Raw genomic sequence first — 18,950 nt, forward strand, 5'->3', positions numbered from 1 at the left:
ACACAGAGCTCCAATGCTTGTGGTGCTCTCGGAGATGCACCAAAACCATAAACCCAAGAGCCCCAGTGGTCTGAGAGACAAGCTCTCTAAACAGAAAAGAACAACACTCCTAGCCTGGCCTTTTCCAAGACCGGTACGGGTCCTCCCAAGAATTCAGTTCCAGGCTTCTGGAGGGCAGCCTGGCTGGCGTGGGGTCTGGGGTCCGGCGAAGGAAGGAGGGAAAAGGGAGGCTCACTCGGCACTGCAGGAGGCGGGCGGGGCGGACAGCTGGGACAGAGTTCCCACCCGGGGTGCAGTGGGGAGGACGGCAGGGGCGGGGCGGAGTGGGGGCGGCAGGGGCGGGGCGAGTTGGGCGGGGCAGGCGGGCGGTCCTGCGAGCTCAGCGGCAGGGACAGGCAGGGACGTCGCCCGCTCAGAGCTCAGCCGAGGAAGAGGACCGAAGAGCCATGCTTGCGGCGGCGGGCTCCCTGGCGGCCGCCGTCTGGGCAGTGCTCCATCTCCGCGCCCTCCTGCTGGGTGCCGTCGCCTTTCTGTTCTTTGCTGATTTCCTCAAAAGACGTCGCCCAAAGAACTACCCGCCAGGTCCCCTACCCCTGCCCTTCGTGGGCAACTTCTTCCATCTGGACTTTGAGCAGTCGCACCTGACGATTCAGCGGGTAGGAGCGGGAGAAGGTGCAGGGCTGTGCCCTGACCCTGACCTGCAGGACAGGGGCCATCCCGGGGATCGAGGGCGGGAGGCTGGGTGGCTGTGCAGCTAACGCAGGTTACTTGGTAAATCCTGCGTTGAGCCTCGGTTTCCTCACTGTCAACTGGCATGATTACACCTGCCCTTTCTAGAAGTGAAATATTATTCACTGTTTACTATTTAAGGGTACCAGACATGTTACATTCTTTAACCCATTTAATTGTGTATCTTGTTAAATGTTATTGGAACATCCTATTGATAATATGATCACTTTGTCCTCTTTAATATTTTTGTCGGGGGCGGGGGGTGGTGTTGGGAAGCTGTACTTACCTTCTCGGCTATATTTCCTGAGTATAAAATGGTAACAGTACTACCTAAATCCTCACCACTTGTCAGTAGCTGAGCCCCTCCCTTTCAGTCTCCTCTCCCTGCTAACTGTTCTCACTAAAGTAATTTGTTCTAAAATGTCCCTCTTCTTAAATTTTCTTAGTGCTTCCCCACTGCCTTCCAGAGTTAGGGATCCACTTGGAACTCTTCTTAACTCAGCCTCTTTCCACCTTTTTATAATCATGTCCCACCAGGGTTTCCCAACTCTGGCCCCTCTGATTTTCTTAAAATTCCCTCCAACATCCAACCCTCTCTTAAAAATCCTCAGCTGGTTTCCTGTCACTCAGCTAGGTACCTCTGCTACCTGTCACTACCTAGCTGAGTGACAACACTGTGGTAGGTGTCTGTGAAGGTTAAATAAAACCATCAATGGTCAAACATGGCTTTTAGTAGGTGCACAACAAATATTAGTTCCCCTTTTCCTAGACGTACCTAGAGCACTTTAAACACATGCTTCTATACTCAAGTACAGATGGAGAAGGTTTTATTACTTTTTTGGAGAAACCCCCAGTTGGTAACACTAAATGACAGGATTAGTCACAGAATTTTAAAGCTAGGCTCCTAAACCTATACCCTTGTTTAAGAAATATGTTGTTTAGGGGCTCCTGGCTGGCTCTGTCGGGGGAGTGTGCGACTCTTGATGTTGGGGTTGTGAGTTCGAGCCCCAGGTTGGGTGTAGAGATTACTTAAAAATAAAATCTTTTTAAAAAAGAAATAAATATGTTGTTTAATTTCCAAGTATTTGGAAATTTTCCTGCTTTCCTTCTATTAATGATTTCCAGTTTGATGTCGCTGTGGTGAAAGGACATATTCTGTATAATTTCAGGTCTTTGAAATTTGCTAAGGTTTGTTTTATGACCCAGGATACAGTTCCATGCATGCTTGAAAAAAAGTATGTGTTCTGCTATTGCTGGGCGGAGTGTTCTATATATATCAATTAGATCTCGTTGGATGATCCTGCTGTTTAGTTCTTCTATACCCTTCTATACCCTGACCTCTTATCTATTGATTCAGTCAATCACTAGGAGAGGCATGTTGAAGTCTCCAACTATAATTGCAGCTTTGTCTATTTCTCAATTCAGTTCTGGTAGTTTTTCCTTTATGTATTTGCCATCTCTGTTATTTGGAAGATACACATTAAAATTATTATATCATCTTGGTGAATTGACTCTTTTGTTATTACATAATGTCTCTCCTGATCCCTGGTGATTTTCGTTGCCTGAACTTTAGCTGATGTGATACAGCCACACCAGCTCTTTTTTTGATGATTATCTGCATGGTATATACTTCATCCTTTCACTTTTAACCTATTTGTATCGTTATATTTGAAACGAGATTCTTGCAGACAGCATATAGGTGGATTTTTTTTTAATTCTGCCAATCTCTGTCTTTTATTTTTTTAAAGATTTTATTTATTTATTTGAAAGAGAGAGAGAGAGAGAACAAGCAAGGGGAGCAGTAGGTGGAGGAAGAGGCACGCTCCCCACTGAGCAAGTCTCAATGCGGGATTCGATCCCAGGACCCCAGGATCATGACCCGAGCTGAAGGCAGATGCTTAACTGACTGAGCCACCCTGGCGTCCCAATCTCTGTCTTTTAATTGGTGGATTTAGATCATTATATGTAATGTAATTATCGATAAGTTAATACTTAAGTCTGCCATTTTATTATTTATTTTCCATTTTTCTCCTCTGTTTTTTATTCCCCTATTTCTCCTTTTCTGTCTTCCTGTGGGTCAGTTGAACATTTTTTTAAGAATTCCATTTTAATTTATTTATAGTGTTTTTTAGTATATCTCTGCATTGTGTTTAAGTGTCTGCCTAAGGATTACAAGAGGCACACATAGCTTAATGCAATCTACTAGTATCACCATTTTACCACATCAAGTACAATATAGATACTTTACAACCATTAGGTACTTTTATCCTCTCCTCCCTGCTTTACAATTAATTATCTTAAATATTATGTCTACATATATTGAGAATCACATCAGACAATATTATAAACTTGCTTTTAACTGTTAAACACTTTTTTTAATTCAAGAGAATAGTCTATTATATTTATCCACTTACCCTTTATGTTGCTCTTCCTTCATTCCCAAAGTTCCAAATTTTCTACCATTATCACTTCCTTTCTACCTGAGGAACTTTCTTTAGCCCTTCTTTTAGAGCTGGTCTGCTGGCAAAAACTTTTAACTTTCCTTTACCTAAGAATATCTTTATTTTGCCTTCATTTCTGAAGTATATTTTCACTTAATGTAGAATTCTAGATTGACAGATTCTTTCATTCAACATTTTAAAATGTTGTACCACTTCTTTCTGGCCTCTGTAGTTTCAAATGAGAAATTTGCTGTGATTTGAATTGTTGCTCCCCATAAGTAATAAGTTGTTTTTCTCTGCCTGATGTCAAGACTTTTTTGCCTTTTTTTTTTTAAGATTTTATTTAGTTATTTGAGAGAGAGAGAGAGAGAGAGAGAATCTGAAGCAGATCCGTGCTGAGTGCAGAGTCTGACCTGGGGCTTGATATCATGACCAAGAAATCATGACCTGGGCTGAAACCAAGAGTCGGACACTTAACTGACTGAGCCACCCAGGTGCCCCAGGTTTTTTTGCTTTTAGTTTTCAAAGATTTGATTATGGTATGTCTTGGTGTTGATTTCTTTGAGCTTATTGGGTTATTAGATCTGTAGTTTGATCTCTTACCAAATATGAGAAGTTTTCAGCCATTATTTCTTCAAATATTTTTTCAATTCCACATCCTTTTTCCTCTCTTTCTGGGACTCTTGGACGGCGATGGTTCAAATGTTAGATCTTTTGTTACTCTAATATAGATCCCTGAGGCTCAGTTTTGTTCTTTTCAATCTATTTTCTCTGTGTTGTTCAGATTGGATACAGTCTATTGATCTGTCTTCAGTTTCATTGGTTCCTTTGTCATTCCTATTCTGCTGTTGAGTTGCTCCATTAAGTTTTTTCTTTGGGTTATTGTATTTTTTAAGTTTTAATTTTTCCCTTTGGTTCTTATATATATTTTTATTCCTTTGGTAAGATTTTCTATTTTTTTAATTTTTTAAAGATTTATTTTATTTATTTGAGAGTGGGGAGAAGCAGAGGGAGAGGAGAGGGGAGAGAGAGAGAGAGAATCCCAAGCAGACTCTGCGGTGAGCGTGGAACTTACTGCAGGGCTCAATCTCGTGACTCTGAGATCATGACCTGAGCAGAAATCAAGAGTCAGACACTTGGGGCGCCTGGGTGGCTCAGTCGTTAAGCGTCTGCCTTCGGCTCAGGTCATGATCCCAGCGTCCTGGGATCGAGCCCCACGTCGGGCTCCCCGCTCGGCGGGAAGCCTGCTTCTCCCTCTGCCACTCCCCACTGCTTGTGTTCCCTCTCTCGCTGTGTCTCTGTCAAATAAATAAAATCTTTAAAAAAAAAAAAAAAAAAAAGTCAGACACTTAACCAACTGAGCCACCAAGGTGCCCCCAACTATTTTCAATTTTTTTGAGAATATTTGTAATTGTTTATTGAAACATATTATACCTGATTTAAAATCTTATTCCTATAATCCCAACATCTGTGTCATCTCAGTATTGGTATCAACTCATTCAAACTGAGATTTTCTTGGCTCCTGGTAAGGTGAGTAATTCTGGAATATATCCTGGACATTTTGTGTTTTATATGACTTGGGACATGTAAATTTTTCCATTTTGGCAGAGAGTCAACCTGTTTATGGTCAGAAGCTTACTTTTGTGGATAGTGGTTCAAATGTCAGTTTAAGTTATAAAGCCTCTGTAGCACTTCTAGTCTTCCCCACTTATGTGTTATCCACCCACAGAGGACTCCATCCTACATTCTCATTAGTGAAGGCTGGAGAGAATGAGAATGGGGACAAAAGACAACTCCCCCCAGCCCTGGGTATGGTAGCCTCTTCCTTATTGCAGGGAGGATGGAAGTCAGAGATCTATCCATATCTGCTCCATGGGGAAAAAGCATCTCCTTATTTCTGTAGAAGGGTAGAAATTAGAATTCCCCCTCTTAACCCCTCCAGTTTGGGGGTGATAGTTACAGTTCAGCTCACAGACTGGGCAGGCAAGGGGCATCACCTTGTTGCTACAAAGGTGGGGTAAAGACAAGTTCCCACCCATGTTTTCCACTGATGCAGCCCCCATTAGGGTGGGGAAGAATCACATCTTTTTTCATGGTGTTGCCTCCAGAACAGGGAAGTAGAAAGGTTAAAAAGTTTCTGTCCTATTAGGCCAGGCTTTTTCTGGCACTTTGGCTAGAGAAAACAGGACTTTCTTGGAGTTATTTTTGCCTGTGCTAATTAGGGTCATGATTAGTAGAAGAAGTAAAATGGAAATGCTTTTACTCAATCTTGTCTGGAATCAGAAATTTGATCTCTGCCTTTGTTTTACCATTAAGATAGAGCTAATTAGAAAGGCTAAATGATTTGCCTGTCATAAAACTGGCTAGTAATGAAACTGAGGCTAGGATCTTATCTGTGGCCTGATGTTTTCTCAAGTCAGACTGTCAAATTTTACTCCATATAGGTTTGCATTTTTTAAGTTTTTGGTTGTAAAACAAATGGAGTCAAATGGTTCATTCAGTTATAATGAAATTTACATTCTAGCAATTTGGAAACATTAAGTACCAACTATTTGCTAGGTCTTATATCAGGATTTATATGTTCATTTTCATTTAATCTTCACAAAGGACACAGAAGTTAGGTATTATCTGGTGGTGGTTCCATTTTGCCATTGAGGAAACTGGCTGAAAACAATAAAGTCATTTGCTTGAGTTATTCAGCATAGATAATGGCAAAAGAAGGACTGGAATCCAGGACTATTTGACTCTTAGACCTATTCTCTACTTATGCCACTTGACTTTTTATGATAGAGGATAATTGATTTATTCATGAATTCATTTATTTAACACACATTTATGAAGTGGTTACCATAGGACAGCCACAACGCAAAACAGTGTATGATGAAATGTGTGGTGTAGACTCATGGTAACCAAATGAGGTATCAGGAGATAGGATCATGGAGAATGGGAAGCCCTAGAGATAACCTCTTGTAGAATATTGGAATAAATTGGACTGAGCTTTAAATGAATGTTAGGCAAATGGCTAAGTGGAGTTAAGGGGACAGGATATTTTAAATGTGCGGAAGTGGCATGAGCCAAAACACGGCAGCAGCACAGTGAAGAAACTGGCCTGTTTAAATGGCATGAAGGGAACTTTTCTTCTGTTATTTCCCCTATTTTCTAAACTTTCTCTATCATAGCTATATGACCTATTAGAGGAGTATTTATCTAAGTAAGAGAAAACTTTATTGGACCAAAGTGGGAAAATGGTAGATAACGTGGATAAATGTATTAGTTAGGATACACATTAAGCGCTTATAACAGAGACCCCAAAATGCAATGGTGTAAAAAAATATTAAAATTTACCTTTCTCCCACAAATGAGTTCAGATGTAGGCAGGAAGTCCAGGAGCGAGAAGCTGCTTTATACCTCGAGGTCATCCAAAAACTGCAGTTCCTTCTATGTTGTAGCTCTGGTCCTGCAACACCCTTGTGTGTGAGTTCTGCTCCACAGAAAGAGGAATAGGGAAGGTGGTGAGCAAGCAGCTTTCATTTAAGGCTGAGACCCAGAAGGTGCACACATCACCACTACTCCTGTACCATTGGCTACACCTGGAGAAGCTGGGGGATGAGGTTTTTGATTGGGAAGTCATGTGGCTCGTTAATATTTAGGGAGTGCCGTCACTCAGAAGAAGAGAGAGTATCTTCATCCTTTCATTTAAGGATGAAACCTAAAGATTTAGAAAGAGCCCAAACTTTATGTGCCCAAGCTATGTGCTAAATCTCTGTGCCTCCTTTTCTGAAAACTGAAAATGCTTTCAGGATTGTTAAAAGGATCAAATAACCCCATGAATATCAATTTGTTGCCAGGGTGCCTAGCACATAGTTGATGCTTATTTCTATATCTATACCACTCTTCCCTTTTCTTTAAAAGTTGATAGCAAGAAAGTCAAGGAAAGCCACTATTGTTGCGTATAAGGCATCCCCTGTCTGGCCTCCTTGCTGGATGAGCTCCATTATCCCACTCTCTGGCCTCTTCCCCTTCATTCCTTTGTCAATATCTTACCAGAGTCCCTTTGCTAAAATATGCTCCCAAATATATCAATAACAATAAATAACTTTATTATTAATATTAGTATTAGGGCTAATCCTGCCATAACCTCCATTTTATAGATTTGGAAACTGAGACACAGGGAAGGCAAATAACTTGCCCCCAAATCACACAGAAAGTCACAGGTGAATTCAGATTTGTAGGACTTCACAATCCAAGCTCTTAAATACTCACTTACATTATGTCTCCTAGTCAAACATCTCCAGACTTCTAATTACAAACAAAACAGGATTCAAACTATTGCACCTGGCATGAAGACTCTCCTCAATCTAGCTCAGATTACCTTGCCAGCCTTGTCTCCTATCTCCTTACTCAAATGAGGAGATACTTTTCCCAGGAACCTGTCCTAGCGCCTGGGCCCCCTATGTGCTTCTTAACTTGCCCTCATCGAATGATTTATTGTACAGAATAGTAAAAATAAGAACTGATTATTTTTCCATATACTCCATTAGCCTGTGAGCTTCTTTTTTTGTTTGTTTAAAGATTTTATTTATTTATTGGGATCACTATCCTTCTGTTTGAAGTACATCATTTAGGATTTCCTTTAGAGAGTGTCTACGGGTGACAGAGAGAGAGACAGCGAGAGAGGGAACACAAGCAGGGTAAGTGGGAGAGGGAGAAGCAGGACTCCCACCGAGAAGGGAGCCCGATGCGGGGCTCGATCCCAGGACCCCAGGATCATGACCTGAGCCGAAGGCAGACACCTAACGACTGAGCCACCCAGGCACCCCTAGACTGTGAGCTTCTTTAAGAGCAGATCCATGCCATACACTAGATTTTCAAAGGCTTCTGTGACTCAGAAAAGAGTAAGAACAATTGTTAATGATGCTTTATTCCTTATTTCCTTAGGTCTGTTTTCTTTCCCTTCCCTTCCCTTCCCCCTTCCCTTCCCTTCTTTCTTCTTTCTTTCTTTCTTTTCTTTTCTTTTCTTCCTTCCTTCCTTCCTTCCTTCCTTCCTTCCTTCCTTCCTTCCTTCCTTTCTTTCTTTCTTTCTTTCTTTCTTTCTCTCCTTTCTTTCTTCATCAGATAGAAATACTTTTGAACTATAAAAGCAATACAGGGGCACCTGGGTGGCTCAGCCAGTTAAGCATCTGCCTTTGACTCAGGTCATGATCCTGGGATCAAGCCCCACATCAGACTCCTTGCTCAGCAGGGAGCCTGCTTCTCCCTCTGCCTGCCGCTCCCCCTGGTTCTGCTCTCTCTCTCTGACAAATAAATAAATAAAATCTTTAAAAAAGAAAAAAAGGAATAAAAGAAATAAAAGCAATACAAACACATTAAGAAAACATTTAAGAATACAACTAGTGAGTGAGAGGGAGAAAATCTTGCCCCTCCTTGTGCCAATCCAGCCCCCCAAACATGCTGAGCAATTCCTCTATAGGATTTGGTATGTATCTCTCCAGACTTCTGTGTAATAAAATAAAAATATTCCCATTCATAACTTTTTATTGGAGCTTCTACCTATCAGTGAGTAAAAAGTTGAACTTCCCAATTAAAAAATAGTTAGAAGACATAAACAATTTTTAAAATATAATATATAATACATATATATTAGGGAAAAGATGTTAAACCCTAGTAACATATAGAAACAGCATGCATTTTTTTGTCTATTAGAATGATATGTGCACATATGCGCGCGCACACACACACACACACACACACACTGCTCAGGGCTGGTCAGAGTTCAGAGGAGCAGACCTTCTCCCCTGCTGCCCGGGAAATGAGAATTGCTACACTTTTCCTCTTTTCCTTTTCCTCTCTTTGTGTCTTTGTTCTGTGGGTTTTTGAGTTTAAGAATTTAGAAGTGGAATCTCTCCCAGTTGTCTGTCTCTTGGGTATCATGGTTCAAGCTCTTGTCTCACTAACCCTTCTAATTTTTCTTTTTTCTCAACATTAATTTTGTTCCACCTTATTATGTAAGTACTTAATCCCACATTTGGAATTTTGACCATTTGTCTTAAATTTCCTGTCTCCTATTACTTTTGTTCGCCTTTTATAGTTCGTGTGAATTCTTTTCTCTTTATTTTTCTATTTTCTTTTCTGATATTAAGCCTATTTTAGCCTCCTGAATCATCGCATTTTTAACCTCTTTTGTTCTCTTGCTCTCTCATTTTTGTAGTGACTTGGGTTATTGTTGTACGTCGGACAGTATGCTCTACTTTATGACATCTTCCGATGCCTGGTGTGTCACACATTTACATCCTGTAAAGTGTTGGGCAGGATGATGGGCACAGTGCATGCGAGAACTGTTAGACCCCACCATAGTCAATAAGGGGGCTCTAGGAGGTCATTTGATCTATCTATGTTTACAATTGACTATGCTGTGAAAATTTCTGGTCCAGTTCTTTTGGACTAGAATATACATGGGCAGAGAGCTGGTAGAGCTGAAATTCTGAAAGAGTTCATTTCAGTAAATACTAGTGGAGTGCTATGTCCCTGCCAAGTACAAGATTCTAGGTTGTATATGCACATCGTCATATATTCTGAGATTCTAGGTTGTATATGCACATTGTCAGTTAGGAGTCATTTAGCTTAACCTGAGATTTTTAACCATTCCAAAAAAATCCTTCCTGAATATTCAAAATTAGTCAAGAAATCCTTTTTATAAAGCCCTAAGAAATTCATCCAGGCAGTCAGCAAGATGAAACAAACAAACAAAAAGCTTTTGCTTGATTTTCATGGACCCATTCCTGCCATTTCTAAGCAAATCTTGGCTCCACCCTTTCCAGCAAGATAGGACATACTGTGCTAGAGATGAACAAAGATTGATGGAAGACTCTGGGATAAAAGGACAAGGGAAGCATTGAGTTCAGGCTTGGTTTTTAATGTGGGAGCAGGGTGGTGGAATGAGACTGGTGTAATCCATTGCATTTGCTCTGATGAGGGTCCAAGGCCCTGAGAGTAGCAAAGGGGAGCATGAGTGCGTAGGGATTGGGAAGGAGGGGCCGCAGACATGCGGAGGAAATGGATCGCTTCTGCTTGGGACCACTGCCTGCAACTAGCTACAGCCTGGGTAGACGAGAGGCAAGGGTAGGATCTACTCAGAGTCATCTCTTGAATGAACAAGTCAGGAAATACCTTGATGAGTAGCCATTCACTCATCCAACCCACTTGCACATACCTGCATATTTGTGCATACTTGTGACACACTACACAATTTTCCATTCCCTCCCTCCCACTCCCTCCCTCCCTCCCTTTCTTTCCCTCCCACTAAACTCTAAGGGCCTGGTGCCTTCTCAGGCTCATGTCTTTGTCCACAAATCACACACAATGCCTGACAAATTCCCTCCACCACTCAATAACTTTGTCACCTTGGTGACATTACTTGGGCTACGACTCATTTTCCTTTTCTGAAAGACAAGGAAAATCATTAATACCACAGGGTGGTTGTGAGATTAAATGAAATAAACAGTGAAAGGTGCTTCACATGGCACCCAGTGTCCATGTGCCTTCCTCCAGCACATCACCTATGTGCTCTCATCCTCTCTGTTGCCATGAGCCCAATCATTCCTCAGGGACTCAAGCAGTTGTGTGCCAGGTACCGGAAAACCAAGTGCCTTTCACACTGTTGCTTTTTTTCTTCCTCACCAAACCCTTTGAGGGAGGAATAATTCTTTCCTTTCTGTAGTTGGGGCTCAAAAAAAAAAAAAGTGAAGCAACTTTCCCAAGAGCCCACAGCTAGTGAACCATAGAGCTAAAGTGCCCACCTAGCTCCAGAACTAGAGTGCTTTTCTGCATAACTGGCCCCAACTATGACAAGAATTTTCAGTCAGCTAGCACGTGTTGAGGAAGGGGACATTCTTTTCTACTTCAACAGTCATGATTTGCTAAAAAGTCCATGCTTGCAACCCCAGACTTACACTAAGTATATCAGCCTTCTTTGGCTAGTCACATATTCTGAATTCTCTCCCCTCACTAGACTCTAAGATGCTTCAGGGTTGGAGACCTTGTTTGTTTTATTATAGTTACATCTTCATACCTCGTTCTTGGGAACGTGGTAGATGCTCACTCAATTTGTGTAGGTTGAATATATGAATGAATATTTATAAGGAACATCCACATCCTGTAGTGAATTCAATCCGAGTCTAGTTAAGAGAAGGGGAAAAGGAAACGGGAGAAAAGCTCCCATCATGCCAAGGTGCACACAGACTCTCCTCAGTACAAGATCTTCCCCAGCTACACATATACCCTCCATTCCCAGACACACAGACATGTGCATATTCAACTGTGCCTATTTAACTATTTTTCAGCTTGTGAAGAAATATGGAAACATTTTGAGCATGCAGCTAGGTGACTTGCCTGTAGTTGTTATAACTGGATTGCCCTTGATCAAAGAAGTCCTTATCGACCAGAACCAAGTCTTTGTGAACCGCCCTATGACTCCTATCCGAGAACGTATTTTCAAGAACAATGGTAAGTTTCTTAACCAATGTAAGATGGCTATGTTTGATATTTTATGGTCTGTTAAAGGTGCCTCTGTGACTATAATTCTCCAACACTCTCAGGGAGCAGGCCCATTATAAAATTCTTGAAATTAAAGAAAGCTGGATGCTGGATGCCCACATTTCCCTATTGAAGGCACCCCCTTAGAGAACTTGGCAGGTCCTGTCAGGGATTTGGAAGAAGCTGTGTCTCCTGCATGAACTCACTCTGGACACACTGATAAACAAGTAACTGCATTACTCAGTGATAGCAGAGGAAGAGGCAATGCATTCTTGCTCCCTCTTTCTGCTTCGTGTTCCAATCTCTTCCCTTCGGCAAACTGATGTAGATCTGCTTCTTCTGCTGCTTATGTAAGTCCCTCTTCTTGCCTCAAGTTCCTTATGCTTTCTTGGTAGGGCTGTTCCCACAGAGTATCTCAAGCCTTCCATTCTGTGTTAGAACAGTTTGGCAAGAATACTTAAAATTATCATTAAATAAATGCAAACACTACTCTATGTTGGCTAACTGAACATAATAATAAAAATAAATAAATAAATAATAAATAAATAAATAAATAAAATCTCTGTAAACACCACCCAAAAATTTAAAAAAATATTTTTTCAGTTTCTTTATTGGTTATATAGATATATTCAAGTTTTTTCTGTTATTTCTTAAATTAGTTTTAGTAATTATTTCTTAGAAAATTCATTTTACAAATAAATAAATAAACAAATAAATAAATAAATGTAAACATTTAAAAATCTAAATGGATAACTCAAATCTAGTACTCTACCCAAGTACCGTTTTTTCAGGTGCTTCCCAATACCTTTTTGAAATAGTTTACCTTCCAACTCTACATCCACTTACTCCATTTACTATGTGAAGCCCAGTGCTAGGCAACCAACCAACCGTGAGTAGTGCAGATAAAATCCATGTCCTTAGGTAACTTATATTGTATTCAGAAAAACAGTATCAATTAGCTCTAATAACTTAAAGCATTAGTCTTATTAAGATATGTGCAGGATGCATTTATTAGGGGGAATCTAATCTAGTCCTGGGATTCAAAGAAAGCTAATGTAAATAAATGACAATCAATTTAACAAAGTGAAGAGGCAATCGGGCAGATGGAATAGAATAGGAAAAGTCCCTGAGGTGGGAAGAAGGACAACGAACTTGAGGAAGTAAAAGGTGGCCAGTGTGGCAAGTACAGGGATTAAATGGAGATAACTAAAGGAAGATAAAGCTGCTGAGCTTGGCCAAGAATTGTTCATGCAAGTTCTTGTTAAGGGTGTTGGGTTTTATGTTAATAACAATGGAAACTCTTAAATGATTTTAAGTAGAGAAAGGAATCACCATATTTACATTGTACATTTTAAAAACTTATGTAGGTTGCAGTGTAGAAGACTGTATACAGGGAACAAGAGACTATGGTAGCATTTTAGGTTAGAGAAGGTTGTCGCTTAGACTAGGGAGATGGCAAGAAATGACAGTAGAGTAGACTAGACCAGGTTAGTAGCAGTGAAGGTACATGAATTTAAGGTATCCAGGGGGGTAAATCCAATAAGATATGATGACCCAAATAGAGGGAGAAGGAAAGCAGAATGAGGTATTGAGGTAGACACCCAAGTGGGTAGATGATGGAAAGGAGGAATATTTGGAGGAAGACAGGTGTGTAGTTTGGCTTGGGTGTGGAGTTGTGTGGAGAACATCATGAATCCAATCATGGATATGCTGAGTTTGAAAGGCTTTTAAGTGGGCAAAGTCAGGCAAACAGTTGTGTGTATGTGTCTGGAGCTCAGGGACAGAAATAAATTGTCACTATCAATAGATGTCAATATCAATAGATATCCAAAACTTTAGGAGTTGAGATTTCCCAGGAATGGGGTTTCAGGGAAGAAGAGAAGAGGCTTTATACCTTATCTTGAAGAACTCCATCATTTTAAAATTTGATAGAAGAAGATGAGCCAGCAAAAGATATGAGGAGGAGGAAAATCTGGAGGGTGTGCTGTCCTGAGCACCGCTGGAAGGGAGGGCTTCAGGAGAGAAGTGCCTCGTGCTGCTAAAAGATCAAGAAAGATAAGGTTGAAAAGTTTCCCTGGATTTGACAAAGATGGCCATCTCGTGGAGATGGTGGAGGCCAAAGCCAGGCACTAAAAGGAGTTGGAGAGTACTCTGGAGATGAAGAAAAGAAAGGAGGGTGGCCTTATCTGTGTTGTAAAACAAATGATGAATTGTTGAACATAACAAGTTGGTTTTTTTTTTCTTTGCCTTTCCATGTGCTATTCTTTCTGCATGGAATAGTCACTCTTCCTTGCTTTCTTGAGTCATTCCTTCATCTTTCAAGGTCCAGTTTAGATAAGACTCTCCTAGAAAGCTTTGCCTCCTTTTGAGTTGTATTTTATCTTATCCATGAGTGCATTCTTAGTGTGTAGCATAAAACAAGTATTTCAGTATACTTATGTGACTAGTAATCAAAGCATGGGCTTTGGAATCCAGCAAACCTGAATTTGAATGCCTCTTCAGCTGCTCACTGTGACCCTGAAAAGTTTCTTTTGTGCCTCAGTTTTCTCGTCAGCAAAATGGGAGAGGGGAGTAAGGATTATACCTATCTCATAGAGTTTCTGTAAGTGCTAACTTACATAATGCAGTAAAAACACTCAAGTCCCTGCACTACAAGCAATAATGCTGGCCACTATATCCACTACCTTGGGATTATTTCCCTGAATAGTTCTCAAGTGGCTTAATGCCCTTCTTCTTCCCACCAATACATATTTCCATACCATTTGCCAGATATTTACATAATAGAATAAGAATATCATAATGTTGGCCTTTTTTTTTTTCCAGGATTGATCATGTCCAGTGGCCAAACATGGAAGGAGCAAAGAAGGTTCACCCTGGCGACCCTAAGGAACTTTGGTCTAGGAAGGAAGAGCTTAGAGGAACGCATTCAGGAGGAAGCCCATCACCTCATCCAGGCAATAGAAGAAGAGAATGGTGAGTTGTTTCCTAGGACAGGTACAGGAGATTGTGACTCATTCATCTCAACTTAAGTATTAAGTTGCCTTAATTTATGAAGTGCCTAAGGACTTATCCTGTGCCCAGCACCATGCCAGCCACTAAGAATATTACAGTGAACAACTAACCATGACCTTGCCTTCATGGAGCTCTAGGATTAAGCACAAGAAGACTGGTATTAAACACATTACTGATTTTAAACCCTGGTCATCAATTTGACTTCCCAGGTATTGACCGAGTACTTGCTACATGTTAGACCCTGTGTAGGGGGCTGTGGCCAGAACTTCACAGGCAGTACTATACTCAGTATGGTAAATGTCATGGAGAGCAGACTCTCAGTAGAAAATAGAAACAAACTAATCTAAAGGTTCCATCTCTTGTTTCACCTCCAGGACAGCCTTTCAACCCTCACTTCAAGATGAACAGTGCAGTTTCTAATATTATTTGCTCTATCACCTTTGGGAAGCGCTTTGAGTACGAGGATGAACAGTTTCAGGAATTGCTGAGGTTGCTGGATGACGTCACGTGTCTGGAGGCATCAATGAGATGCCAGGTAAGGGGTTTTCTTTCTACATCTTGGGTAGGAATATTGGAGCTGATGTCAGACACAGATGAGTTCTTACTAAAATACCACCTTTTTGTTTAAGCTGAAGTATCACCTTTTACAATTGACTTCAACTCAAACTTATTTAAAATCCATCTGTTGACTTTAGTGTTTTTTGATAATATTATTGGATATTTACTACATACAAAGAACATTTCTAACATGCATGTGAAGTGTAAAACTTTACATGCCATACACCTATACATCCATGTTGTTTTATCTAAAAACACCATATTGCCATTGCCTTTGAGTCCTGCCCCTCTATGTCCTTCCCTAATCCAGCCACTCTGCTGCCTCAGAAGTACTCTTCTGTGATTGGCTTCTCCCTCGGCAGATTGTTTGCAGATTTATCTGTGTCAGTTGCTCTTTTCTTTTTTAAATTCTGAATAGTATTTCATTGTATGAATATGCCACTCTTTGTTGCTCTATTCTCTATTGATGAATGTTTGGGTTGTTTCCAGTTTGGGATGTTATGATTAGCTGCCATGAACATTCTTGTACAGTTGTTCATCTGTGGACATGCCCACTCATTTCTCTTGAATTTATACCTGGACATAAAAGATGCCTAAAGGTTTCAAAAGCAGTTACACTACTTACATGCCCATCCACACTTGACATTATCAATCTTCCCATTCCATAGGGTATAGACCTTTGGGGTTCAAACTTCACCCCTTCCTTTGGTGGACGCTGCTCTCCATTTTGTCCACTGGGCCTGTGAGTCTGTCAGAAACTCTGGTCATCTTCTTGGTCTCTCAACCACTTTCCTGGATTTGGAAGACACTTCTATGGGAAAAGTGGCCCTATTAACGCCACCTCTCTAGTATCTAGAAGTGAATTTATTTTTATTTATTCCTGACAAGCATCTTTGCCTGGAGCTTTATGGACCCATCGTATCAAAACCAATAAAGCAGTTAGCATGAGTCCTGGCACATTCAAAGGGTGTAATGAATGTGAGCTATTATTATTATTATCATTGTCAGAGGTACTTTTGAATTCCTTGTTCTCATCTCTAGTCACAGTAATTACCAATTCAATAATTCCATGTTCTTCAGCCCTATTAAGACAGGAAGTCATGAGAGTTCAGTGGGTACCCAGCTGATTTTCCCCAGGGAAAAGTAATTCCTGAGAAGGTAAGAAGGGGCAGTAAGGTAAGGTTATTAAGCATTTCTTGGAGTCCCAAGCATCTCGATGGACAAATATACATTCTTTATCTCAGTTAATTTTTACCAAAAACCCCTTTAAAGATGAAATGAAGCATCATGGTGTGTACAAGCAGATATAGGAGTGTGTAAGCTAATCCAGATAGTGGCCCACTGGCTCTGTGCTAGGTGCTGTATGGATCTCATGTCATTCAGTCACCAGAATAATCCCAGAGCCCCATTGGCAGCTAGTTAAACTAAGGAGCAACAAATTGTATCATTATCATCATCATCATCATCACCAAACTATTATAGCTAGAAAACGGCAGAGCTAATAGACCTGTATCTGTCTCATTTTAAGTCTAGGTGACTTTCCATTATGTCCTGCTTCTTTCTACCAGATATTATTAGAGAAAATATTTTTAAAAAATACTTCAGTAAAATATGTCTTACCTACATGAAGATTGCATCATAGCGGGGCAAATACATATACATAAGACATGTATATATATCTTACACACACACATGTATTAGTGGTAATTACCATGAAGGAAAATGAAACAGGATAAGGGAATGGAGAGAGGGTGGCAGGGGTCCTTATAGGATCATCAGGTTAAGACCGCCCCAAGGTGGTGATATTTGAGCAGCACTTTAATGAAATGAGGGGCTGGAGTTATACAGATTTCAGAGGAAGAGCGTTCTAGGTAGAAGGAATAGCAAATGCAAAGGCCCAAACAAGAACATCCTTGATGTCATCACAGAGGCCTGTGGTGCTGCACTAGAGTAAGAGAGAGTACGACGGCGGGGAGTAATAGCAAAGGAGGTGACAGGTGTGGGGCGGGGGGCTGGTGCATGCAGAGCTTGTATGTCAGGAAAATGATGCAGAGCTTTGTCTGAGAGTCATAGAAAGTCATTGGAGGATTGAGAGCCAAGGAGTGAAATGATCTGATTAAACTATTAAATGATGCCCCTGGCAGCTCTGTGGAAAACAGACTGGGAGTGGGTTAAGAATGGAATCAGTGAAGCTGATGGAGGCTATCACAGCATCCAGGTAAGAAATGCTGCTGGTTTGTACTAGGGGACAACATGGCTGGGGGCGGTGAGATGCGGTGTGAAACTGGATACACTTTGGATGGAGTGCTGAAATGCTTTGCTAGCAGGAGAGAAGAGGGTGAGAGAGGAGTCAAGGCTACCCAAGGTTTAAGAGCAAGTAAATGAAAGATAGAAAGAGAATATCGATTATTTTGTCTTGAAAAACGGGCATCCAATTGTCTCTATGAGTGTTTTGTTTTTCCTCAATTAGCTCTACAACATCTGTCCACGGATTATGAAATTTCTTCCTGGACCTCATCAAACACTCTTTAGCAACTGGGAGAAACTGAAATTGTTCATTGCTCATATGACTGAAAACCACAGGAGAGACTGGAATCCTGCTGAACCAAGAGATTTTATTGATGCTTACCTCAAGGAAATGGAAAAGGTAAGGGAACCAAAGTTGTTTCTTTGTTCTTTTTTTTTTTTAATCATGACCTGAGCCAAAGGCAGACGCTTAACGACTGAGCCACCCAGGTACCCCTGTTTCTTTGTTCTTAAAGAGCAAATGGGGGTTACTAGTGTCCCGTTGCTGCCATAACAAATTACCACAAACCTGGGGATTCCAAACAACACAGATTTATTCTCTTACAGTTCTGGAGGTCAGAAATCCGAAATCAGTTTCACTGGGCTAAAATCAAGGTGTTGGCAGGGCTGGTTCCTTCTGGAGACTCTAAGAAAGAATCTGTTTCCTTGATTTTTCCTTCTAGAGGCTGCCTTGGCTTATGGCCCCTTTTTCCATCTTCAAAGCCAGTATGTAGCATTTTCTCTGCTTTCATCTTTACATCTTCTCTTTATGACCCCCTTGCCTCCCTCTTATAAAGACTCTTGTAATTACTTTGAATTATCCAGAATAATCTTCCCACATCAAGATTCTTAACTTAATCATATCTACAAAGTCCCCTTTGCCATATAAGGTAACATCCACAGATTTCAGAGATTAAGATATGGACATCTTGGTGGGTCATTATTTCGTTTATCACAGGGGAATCAAAATAGAGGCAGCATTTCATAGAGTATAGGAGCAGCATTAACTCAGGATTGACAAGGTAAGTAGAAATAAAGATAGGGGGTGATGGGCACTAGGTGTTATATGCAATGGATAAATAACTGAACTCTACATCTGAAACTAATGATACACTAGATGTTGACTAATTGAATTTAAATAAAAAATAAGTTAAAAAAAAAAAGACAGGGGTTGAATGGTATTAGGCTTGAGGCCTTGGGGATGCCCAAATACTGCCTGTTCATCTTCTGTTCTCTGCCCTTTACCCATATCTGAAGGAGCTATATACAAAAGGAAAACTAACAAATGAGCTTCAAAGGACTCTTTCATTTTCAGTTGGACCTGTGCCCAGTTGCCTGCCCCTTCCCTCAACCCCCAGCACAGAACACAAGAAAAGGCTAATTTGGATGCCA

General features: G+C 40.7%; 1 protein-coding gene across 3 annotated transcripts in view; it reads left to right on the forward strand.

Moving 5' to 3' along the window:
* The first annotated feature begins 382 nt into the window (after nucleotides 1-382).
* CYP2J2 (cytochrome P450 family 2 subfamily J member 2) overlaps nucleotides 383-18,950 on the forward strand; it is a 54,867-nt gene continuing 36,299 nt past the window's right edge. For 2 of the 3 annotated variants that reach the window (XM_078073060.1, XM_036121355.2), the window contains exons 1-5: nucleotides 383-656; nucleotides 11,510-11,672; nucleotides 14,526-14,675; nucleotides 15,089-15,249; nucleotides 17,743-17,919. In XM_078073060.1, coding sequence (XP_077929186.1) covers nucleotides 447-656; nucleotides 11,510-11,672; nucleotides 14,526-14,675; nucleotides 15,089-15,249; nucleotides 17,743-17,919 — 861 coding nt within the window. In that variant the 5' untranslated portion in view covers nucleotides 383-446. The remainder of the gene's footprint in view (nucleotides 657-11,509; nucleotides 11,673-14,525; nucleotides 14,676-15,088; nucleotides 15,250-17,742; nucleotides 17,920-18,950) is intronic. The other variant, XM_036121353.2, reaches the window with a different exon arrangement.

Source organism: Halichoerus grypus, chromosome 5 (assembly GCF_964656455.1).
Source record: "Halichoerus grypus chromosome 5, mHalGry1.hap1.1, whole genome shotgun sequence".
In the NCBI taxonomy this organism is placed as follows: Eukaryota; Metazoa; Chordata; class Mammalia; order Carnivora; family Phocidae; genus Halichoerus; species Halichoerus grypus.